This window comes from Phalangium opilio, unplaced genomic scaffold (genome assembly GCF_054372755.1).
Source record: "Phalangium opilio isolate 3A_F unplaced genomic scaffold, DU_Popi_V2 ptg000537l_1, whole genome shotgun sequence".
In the NCBI taxonomy this organism is placed as follows: Eukaryota; Metazoa; Arthropoda; class Arachnida; order Opiliones; family Phalangiidae; genus Phalangium; species Phalangium opilio.
In genome coordinates this window covers 2,728,047-2,738,975 of record NW_028324243.1, presented here as the reverse complement: position 1 = coordinate 2,738,975, position 10,929 = coordinate 2,728,047, and the positions used below count along the sequence as shown (strand labels likewise).

General features: G+C 37.1%; 1 protein-coding gene across 1 annotated transcript; it reads right to left on the bottom strand.

Annotated features, from left to right (window-relative positions):
- Positions 1–3,734: 3,734 nt before the first annotated feature.
- LOC149588825 (beta-1,4-glucuronyltransferase 1-like) lies at positions 3,735–5,337 on the bottom strand. Its single transcript, XM_089862069.1, has 2 exons — positions 3,927–5,337; positions 3,735–3,854 (listed from the first exon to the last, which is right to left on the bottom strand). The coding sequence occupies exons 1-2, from the start codon at positions 5,025–5,027 to the stop codon at positions 3,735–3,737; spliced, it is 1,221 nt and encodes a 406-aa protein (XP_089718195.1). The 5' UTR covers positions 5,028–5,337.
- Positions 5,338–10,929: the final 5,592 nt, after the last annotated feature.

The following is a 10,929-nucleotide window of genomic DNA, read 5'->3' as shown; positions in this document are numbered from 1 at the left end:
TAGAATAACATCATTCATTAACATATTGTATAGATAATCTTTATGTTACCACAAACCTAGCTCAGGATATGATAAAAATTTAACGCAATTTGTTGGAAATAATCAAAAACTCCTCTAAACATTAGAGTTAATGTGAATTATTTTTTAAAAGTCATTTTATAAGCTTAATGAGCACTGACGACAAGTTAATTTCAACGTAATTAACTGTAATTAAGGTAAAATTAAACTAAAATATACATTTTTTGGATAAAGGCTCAAATAACTTTTAAATAAACTCTTTAATTTTGATTAAAACTACCCGAGCCATTGGTAAAGTCGAATATTTTCTATTTGACACTTAAGTTAATTTAAACTATTTTAAAGTACAATAATTGCCGCGAAATTCAAAAGTTTTGGGTTGAAAAATGAATTTGCGGAAAAAATATTAAACTGCACTAAACATTGCAATTAGGGTAAAAAAATTCAAATAAATTTTAAGCTTAATCCACTCTCACGAGAACCACGCTCAAATTAAGATTAAAACATCACAAGTTTTTCGTACAGCCACAGTAGTTTCCTATTTCACTTTCAAATTAATTTAAATGATCGTTAAAATACATCAGAAGCGCATACATTAAAATTTTAGGGTGATTGCAATTAAAGTTAATATTTTATTGAAACTTGTTTTATAAACGAAATCCACGCTAGATAAACAAGATAAGCCGTTAAATTAAACTTAAGTATAATTAATGTGAAATTAGCCCAAAACACGAATGTTTTGGGTAAATTCATGGATACCTTATAATTAGACTAACAAATTAAAATTGAAACTACACTTATCTTTCAACCAGCCTCCATTTTCCTGTTGAATTCTTACGATTAATTAAATTGTCATTTAAAAGCCGTTAAATTATACGATTAATTAAATTGTCATTTAAAAGCATTTTTCCCATTTTTAAAAGAGAGCCATTGAAAAGGCGCGATATTTAAAAGTTTTGGGGCAAAATAGTCATTGTTCCGCAAGAGTCAAACAGTCACTCCTCTAAAGTTTGCAATTTAGGAGAAGTTCTTATTCAAACTCGTATAATAAACTGCAATAACACTAATAAAAGAAGATAAGGCGTTAATTTCAACTTAATAACCATATTTAACGTGAAATTTATCGAAAACAATAGGTTTTTTGGGTAACTATAGATAACCTTTAACTGAAATAACAAAATAAGATTAAACTACGCGAGTTGTTCTTTCAGCCTAAACGTTTTCCTATTAAACACTGAAATTAATTACATTATCACTATAATGCATTTAATAGGCTCCAAATACAAAATTTTAGGGTTAGGAATGTGTCAAAATGTAACTTTTCCATTTAAATTTTAATATATCATTAACATAGTTCGCAAAATCACCAGCAACAATTTAATCTGGCAACATTCAATGCTGTTGGTCTGATCTCGACAATACTGTATGTGTATACAGTGTTACGAAACAAATATTTTTCTTCCATATTTCAAATACCGTCGTTTTTAAACTTCTTTCATAAATAAAGTACAACCATAAGTCTATTATGTAAGGTCCCCATAATAGACTTATGGTTCAACATTATATGCTTATCAAAATCAATGTTATTGGATATAAGTTAAATGTAATTAACGAAAATTAAGTACTTCTTTAAGCAATTAGAAATAGATCAACCCCAAATGTTTGACGGTAAAGCAAAAATAAAATTATTAAAATTTTAATTACATTAAGACTGAAGTGACAGATATTATGAAAAAACGTCTTGGTTTGGACCAAGCCCGAAAAAACAAACGATATGTGTGAGGTTTATCATTTGACTGAAGTTTCAGATATTGCAATTGTTTTAGTTATTTTTATCCATTTAATCCATCAATATTAAATTCAATCAACTGATTTTACTGTTAATCGATCCATTCCCTCTAAATTAATTGAAAAAATTACATATCTACGCTTTTTCAAGAACAATTACATTTTCCGAAAACATTTTATCATGAAATTAATTATTTTGAAGGGATTTCGTGTCGATGATTACTAACTTGAAAGCACATTGACGGTCATAGTTTTAATTAAGGCTGGCTTGACAAATTTTGAAGTTTGCAGCAAAATCTGTAGTAAGTTTCTGAGAAGACAGATGTTCAAGAAATTGATGATAAACTTATTTTGCTCAAACTAATTTATAAACTAATGTCGTCTTCTTAAGACAAATCAACAACGTTTATCCCGTGTGGTTTCTTTTAGTAGGTGGCACTCTGTAGCACACGAAAAATATATTATTTTATTTTAATGTATGCGCTTTTGATGTAACTCCCCCCCTTCCTCTATAATTCCAATATATACAGTTTTACAATCACCAGTGGTTCCAGTGTATGGGTCATCTGAGCCGTCGCAACACACTCAGCCAATATTATCATTTAGTTCGAGACCTTTTCACATTAGTGAACGGTACATGACTCTCCGGACTTGCCCGCCAACCTTAATAACCTAAAACTATAAAACATTCGTGTACATGAATGATTACGGTTCTGGCTTGACACTCGCTAGCGCCTGACGGACCGATCACTCATGTAATCGGTGTACATTTGTAAGTGAGTGCTCAGACCACTGAGGTGGTCTGAGGTGAGTGGACCATTTTGGAAATTACATACACATAACTAAAACACAGCGGTGATGCCACCATTGAGGTCTTCTCTCTCTTGCCTAGAAGCACCGCTATAGGCAGTGAGATTTGACTAGCCTCTTGCCTGTAGTGAACTTTGGCACAGTCTGGCGGTGACCCTTGGTGTGAGGGAGAATACCCCAATGGTGGCCTCGCCCCTGTGTGTTTTCCGAAATGGTCTTTATGCGTACTAAAATGATTACACGTAATACGTAACCGGTGTACAAGTAGCGCCAACAATGTAGAAAGGGGTGGTGACGTTTCAAATGAAGACTGAATTATGACCAAGAAATTCTAAAGCACGGAGAGGGAATTTACAGTGCAATCTTTTCTTCATAGAGGCGACAATAGAAATGTAGCATTTCGTTATACGAAATTAAATGTATAAATTCGTGCAACACCCTTGTTTGGCATCCACTATTAAATATTTACATTTTCCTTTCGAATTATGTCAAAGTTCATGTGCTCTTTTAAGAAAGTCAGTAGAATATTTCAAATATTCAATATTGACGCCTCAACACGTACTCCCTTCAAAATAATTAATTTCATGATAAAATGTTTTCGGAAAATGTAATTGTTCTTGAAAAAGCGTAGATATGTAATTTTTTCAATTAATTTAGAGGGAATGGATCGATTAACAGTAAAATCAGTTGTTTGAATTTAATATTGATTAAGGATTAAATGGATAAAAATAACTAAAACAATTGCAATATCTGAACTTCAGTCAAATGATAAACCTCACACATATCGTTTGTTTTTTCGGCCTTGGTCCAAACCAAGACGTTTTTTTTATAAAAATAATAGGTCCGTTAAAAAAATCTCCGTGAGATCATACCGCATATCGTGACATCGATGATACACCTGACAATGAATTTCAAAGTGGACATCGATACCCCATTACAACAACGACCAGCTTATGGTATGTTCAATTGAAATTTTTTTTTACAACTTGGTGGTGGTAGTTTTGCGGTTGCGAGATCATAGATGTATACTCATCTTATAGAAAATCTCTTGTCATTAGGGGAGGGGGTATTAAACACATTGTTGCATGGCATGGCCATAAGTTTGATTAAGTTCATGGTTAATTATGCGCTCGGCTTTTTTCTCTGGCGGCACTGAAAGTTTTAATACCCGGAGCGTGTACCAAAAACGCGTTATCCAAGATATGAAAGTCGTAATCCAGAAAACACATCTCCACTGACTAAAATGGTGGGGGAAAAACCATAAAACATTATTCTAGTTAAGTAAGATATCGTAGACTCTCGAATCTTACCACTTGCATCTTGTCGCTCTTTCCATTCCACGTTAATTCTTCGTCGAAATAAGGAAAGTCGTTAGTAGAGATAAAGAATGGTTCCCAACCAGTCAGTTTATTGAGTTTTGTCTTCTTTGTCGTCTTGAAGACGTCCAATGACCAATTATTAGAGCCGATTTTAAAAAATAACCATTTCTCTAAACCTGGTATCCGATGACAAATGTCACAGACGTATGTATGAAAACTGACCGCCTGTTTCGACTTGTACAAATCGAACAGTTGACTTTTATTAGTGGGAGGGGATGTCACGTGATTTTTGACTTCAAAAACAGGGAGAACGTACACTTCTCTTTTATTAATTTTAGCGCCTCTGTCCCGCACCATTTTGAGGAACTCTGGGATAATATTTAGACTGGGGTATAACTCGATGTCCGACGCGAATACGTACCTGGTCCTCACGTTCAATCTCGCGACATTACGCGCTACGTTTATTGGATACGCCAGTTTGAATCTGGTAACGTAACTATCATTTGATTGGATTGGTTCCCGGCAATCGCTCGCCATCCAATCGTCCCCGATGGCCGTGGGTCGGTGCTTCTCATCGTAGACTAAATGCCAAGTGACCCAATCACGAACGCACTTATCTTGCCCGCAATTTCTTAAATATCTCACGTGACTTCCGGCCAATTCAAAGTCCGAACCGGGAGCGTATACCGTAAGGGATATGGGACCTTGCCAACGTTTACAAACTTCCCGGATATGTATTAAGTATGTAACTGTTCCTTGAGTAGTTAAGGTAACGCTGTCGTTGAAGCGTACCACATTTTTAGCGCGAACGTAGTTGGGTATTTGGCAATAACCAGATCTGATGTCTTCCTTGAGGCAGTTGGGTCTTCCTCGAGAGTTGAATGATGCTTCAAGCGGAGATTGAGCCGAAACCTTAGTCTCTTCTATTTTTGATTGATTAACGTAACTGAACTGTATATAGGATGATTCTGTGGTGTATTTGCCGAAATAACCCGTTTCTAAATTTAGGGACATGAGATACAAAGCCGTCAGTAAGACAAGCAGTAATGCCATCAGTTTCATGTACAAGCGTATCGTGATTAATCCAGCCATCCTTTTGGGGTTTTCCAAAGATTTTTTAAGTAGTTTTTAACTACGACCACTAGTTTACGTCTCCAAGAACCTACAAAAATAATGGGATAAGTTAGCTTTGTTTCGCGCGCATTCAAACAGACAACTTAATTGTTAATAGTACGCGTAAGTATTTGTTCGGGTAACGCGGCTAAATTAACCTATTGGCATATTTGCCAGAGAGAATGTATTCAATATCCCTGAGAATAGCGGCGAATTTAAAATACTCGGGTCTTTTTAGACGTTTGTAGTCTTTCACGTTTCTTTCTTGGAGAATTTTTTCTTCGTTCGATTAGAAACTAGTCAAGTAGCCAACTTAAAAATTAAATCTATTGTTAACTCGCATAGTTAATACGTGTGTCAAGATAATTAAAGTCAAGCGTAAAGTTGAAATAAGAACATAGTAAACGTTTATTCGGTAAATCAGGTACTCGTATACATAATACTGTCGACGACCTAACCTCGCTCAACGCGAGAAAAAAAGAGAGTGCCCCTATTGAAATAAGAACATAGTAAACGTTTAATCGGTAAATCAGGTACTTGTATACATAATAATGTCAACGACCTAACCTCGCTCCACGCGAGAGAAAAAAAGAGTGCCCCACTGCCCCTATTGCCACGGACCTCTAGATATAACCTCGGTTCTAGGTAATCGTTCTAGACCCGCCATATATGATTCGGGTGTGTAACTAGTGCCATACACTATTATCTGATGCAGTTTCGCATTAACTGTTTATTTAGTATGGTATATTTTTATAAAACAAATGATCTCCCCATGCAACGGTGCGCATTCCCTTTTTTTTCTTTCAAGAAATAAAATTACACCAAGGGTATTTTAATGATGAATGAAACGCGCGTAATTTTTCAGGTGCTAGACCAAACTATAATTTATGTACCCCTCCACCAACCTGATGGATGTTGTACCAGAGCCGTCCGTTGTTGTTAAAAATGATTCCAGTTAGTTTTGGTCCTGACCTTCTCAAAGCCAGCCTTTTCTTATACAAGATTCCAGCTAAGATTATGTTTTTACAGGATTTGTGTCCGCCTACGAGATATTCCGTTTTATAAACTCTTCGGGTCTTTTGGGGTCAATCAGCTTTGGCAGTTTTCATAAATTATAGTTTTTTAACAACGTTCACCTCGGCGGGGCTCGAGACGTGAGAGGTTTGCCACTCTCCTCGATAACACAATGCGTCGCTTAATTTAAGCTGAATCTCTTTAACTTAACGCATTTGGGGTTAGAAAAAGGTTTTTCTCTTTTTTACATCGTTGGTTCTAATATTGATTGACGAGTGGATAAGATATTTAAGCTTTGAAGTCATGGACTAAAATTTCTCGTTCCGTGTCTAGGGTTAAAATTATTAGCTACGAGCCATTTTAATAAATTGGTGCATAAGATATGTTCCACCCATAAGTTTGTCACTGGTAACTTAGAAACTGGAGCTAGTAATGAAGTGAGGTAGTTCATAGATTCGTGGTAAAGCGACGCCTGGTGAGGCACTAAGGTTTCCCACAGTTCGGTTCAAATCGGTTTTGGACTAAAACTGAAACTGAACTGAAGCTTTTCAGTTAAGATTTTCAAGAACTGAACTACTAAACTAAAACTGCAACTAAGCGCCCTAGCCATTGACATACGTGTCTTTTTACCCCTCCGAGTGACGCATGTCACGGAGAGGTTCTAATTTCGACGTGCGTGTCTATCTGTCTGTCCGTTGTTACACCCCAGGGGACCGCGTTCGCAGTTTGCAAATCGGAGCAAACGTGTTCTCAAATTCCGGACCGCATTTTAAGTTCCAGGAAATTTGGAAAATTGTATTCCACTTACAACGGCTATTACTCCATTGCGTGTCTAACACCACCACCCTTTGGTCATTTGTCCATCCCACATGGACACCAGTCCGAACTTACTGGCTTCTAATCAACACCATCATCTGCTCTTTGTCCATCCCACATGGACACCAGTCTTTGCACACTGGCTTCTACACACCACCATCTTCTGATCTTTGTCCATTCCACATGGACACCAGTCTGCACACACTGGCTTCTACACACCACCATCTTCTGGTCATTGTCCATCCCACATGGACACCAGTCTGTACATACTGGCTTCTAAACACCACCATCTTCTGGTATTTTGTCCATCCCACATGGACACCAGTCTGTACATACTGGCTTCTAAACACCACCATCTTCTGGTATTTTGTCCATCCCACATGGACACCAGTCTGTAAACACTGGCTTCTAATCCCCACCATCTTCTGGTAATTGTCCATCCCACATGGACACCTGTCTGTAAATACTGGCTTCTAAACACCACCATCTTCTGGTCTTTTGTCCATCCCACATGGACACCAGTCTGTACATGCTGGCTTCTACTCCATCTTCATTAAGGTTAAGACGTACGCGGCGTTCGGCTAGGGTTACGAGAATCGTCTAGCCTTCCAATGGTGGGGTCTTCCACCAAAGGTTCACGCAATTGCGCTGTTCTTACCTATAGCTTCGATTCGAAACCTTTATATACTACCTATTTGAGTAAGGTGAAGCAGCAGTCGTATGCTTCATATCAAACGTCAATATTAGTCAAGTCTCTCAAGAATGTTTCATTTTTCTTTTTTAAAACGCTCAATAAGGCGAACAACTAACGAAGAAAATATTAAATATTAATTATATTTATTTTAATATTTAATATTTATTTATTTATTTATTCGAACTGAGGAATCGGGTCGCTAAGCCATGTCGGATTGTGTGCAATCCCCCAAAAGCATAAGGTACATTAAATAAAACAACCAACAACTAGAATAAAAAATAAGAATTTAGGAACTCTTTCGAATCCAATCCGTAATACTTCGACGGAAATGGACGGAACATTTTAAGGATAATAAGTCTTCTGGCAGCGAGTTCCAATCGTTGATTACCCTTGAGGTAAAATGACTAGCCTTAGAAAATGACTTAGCCACAGGTTTAACCAGTTTTGCATGATGTCCTCTTGTGCGTAAGTTCGTTGAAGGGACGAATAGGTCAGACATGTCGGTGTGAACATTGCCTCTGTAAATGTCGAAAACGTAAACCAGGTCGTTTCTCAATCAAAATTAATACGGAAAGAGTTAAAAAGCAGTCTATGTTTTTGTCTGTGTGTGTCCGTCCGTTGTTACACAAGAGCGCTGCGTTAGCAGTTCGCTTTGTTTTGTTGTGTAAAGAAATCCTACAGAACCTTAATATTTTCTTTTTCCATAATAAAAAGTGAATATGTGGAAATATTTTTCGTAATTATGATGCATTTAGTACTTTTGTAGCTTAAAAGCTCTCTTTCATTTTGATATTCCAAGGATATTTTTTAATATTATTATTTAAAATGGCTGCTTATATATTACTTAAGCTGCGATCCGGGTAACTACAGACCCATTTCTCTTCTCTGTGTCTTTGCTAAAATATTTGATATGGTTATGCATAGACATTTACAACAGTGGTTTAATCTTTTCCCAAACGATTGTCAGCATGGTTTCACACCGGGAAAATCAGTTGATACCAATCATGCTGCATTTATGCATTACGTGGCACCGGTGGTGGAAAGCCGTGGGCAAGTTGACGTTATCTATTTGGACCTCGCAAAGGCTTTTGATCGGGTGTCTCATAGCTTCTTGAGGGACAAGCTTAGCGCCTTGGGCGTAAACGGCTTGCTCCTTAATTGGATTTGCCATTATTTGAAGGATAGAGTTTATGTGCTCAAATGCAATGGGAAGCTAACATCAATTGAGTACCATTTAAGTTGTGGAGTTCCTCAGGGTTCTTCATTAGGGCCTTTGCTCTTCAATATATATATTTACGACCTGCATTTGCTTATACGTCACGCCAATCTCTTGCAATTCGCTGACGATAATAAGCTTAGTATGATCATTGAAAATGAAACTGATTGCTCCTTATTGCAAGATGACATAAACACTGTCTTTAATTGGTGCCGGCAAAATAATATTCCGGTTAACCCCGCTAAAACTGTCCATGTGACTTATACCAGGAGAGTTAGTCGTACAATTCTAAAATCCTATACAATAGACTCAAATTTAATTCGTTACGCAACTGAAACTAAAGATCTTGGTACGTTGTTTGACGCCAAGCTACTTTTTTCCAACCATGTACATAGGACAGTTAATCTATGCCGCCGTACCTTAGCCGTTTCTCTAAAGATATGTCGTAACATACGCTCTCTGCGTCATTTTCGGCAATTATATTTGAGCCTCGTCCGCTCGCGCTTAATTTTCGGATGGGTTGCATGGGCTAATTGTAGCCAATATCTTAAAAATAAAATTGAAGGCGTGCAACGTAAATTTATTGAGTTTTGCCACAGATTCTTTATACCCCGATCTACCTATAAGTATACCTTATTGTTAACCATTCTTGATATTCTAAAAATTGATGATTTAATTCGAATGAATGATTTTACATTTATCTTTAAATTGTTAAATAACAAAATTCCTCTCTCTGATCTTTTAATGGCCCTTCAGTTTTCAACCCGTAAATATTTACGTTCCCCAGACACCTTCTATCTCAGTCGTAACAGTTTAAACCCCATAGTCCGCATGGAAATTACATGCAATAAATTCGCTAACATAATTGACCTTTTTTCTGACAACCTACAAGACGCCAAGCGCTTAATTCGTCTAGAGTTGTTACATAATTACTAAATAAAACACTTAACGATACTAACTTAATGAGTTTCTCCTAGAATCAACTAATGTCGTGGCTTTGTATAATTTCGAATAACTTTGTTTAAATTTGTGTATATATCTATGTGATTTTGTATAATCTGTGTATGTATAATTTGTATAATTTTAATCTCTGTGTATAATCTCGCGAGTTGTTTTGCAACTTTTTTATGCACATTAAACTTCAATTTCATTCATACTACATCTGTACAGAGAATAATCCTTTCTTTAATGATTTCAAGAGGAAAGCCAAGACCTGGACTATGTCGGGCAGATCACGTGTTATCCCCTATCCGTAATAGGCTTAGTGAACCAAAGAGTAAATAATTGAGACCTGAGGTGAAGTAAACTTTGGGTTTTGATATTCGTGTCTGAAGGGACATTAACGGTTCAGAGTGAGCCGAAAGTTAAATACACGTTTAAATAATCAGGTTTAGATTTTATAATAGAAGAAAGCATCATGGTGGCAATTAGACCAGTGAAAGGGCTAATCGTTATCGGGTTATAGCTTCGAAGTTTTCATTCTTGTTATGGTGCGCATTGACTTTCAGTGCGTCTAAACACAATTCAGCTTTGGTGATATTTAACGTTAACACTCATGTTGGCAAACTAAGAATATCGTTGAGGTGAAACGAGACAGTAGTGTTTGTTGTCTCTATGTTGTAGCTATGAGAGGGAATATAGATATAACAGTTGAGGCGCAGCCAATTGGGCCTTTTCAAACACATAAAGGTTACATCAGGGATAAAGGAGGTGAGATGGATTGGAAATGATGAAGGGCGACCTGCGGCACCGTATCTCTCCCAGTGTACCTCGCGCACGCCCCTACCCTTCGGTAGGCGATTGCCAAGTGCGGCCGCATAGCGCCATTTCATATGTACGAGAACTAGCTTCTATTTTTAAGATAGAGGGAGCGTCCTTTACAATTTCATCGGGTACGACCCTACCTAAACGCTGAGGATGCTGGGAGGACTACGGTGCCGTAGGTGGGGGTACAGGGGCAAAGCCAAAGGTATGGGGGTTTCCACTCCATTCCTCTCTCCTTCAAGGTTATATATCTCTCCAAAATTTATACGCTTCATTTCCTATTTACTGATTTCCATGTGTCCAAGACATATCTTTATTGGATGTAAATGTCGTCGGCTTTACCGTATATTCGCCGAGTACTGCTTTAATAATTCGTA

Bases quoted from the DNA above. Each gene is read 5' to 3' on its own strand.
- LOC149588825 (XM_089862069.1), bottom strand. From the start codon at position 5,027: ATGGCTGGATTAATCACGATACGCTTGTACATGAAACTGATGGCATTA. The intron at 3,855-3,926 runs GTAAGATTCGAG...CCACCATTTTAG, and splicing joins AGAGCGACAAGATGCAAGTG to TCAGTGGAGATGTGTTTTCT.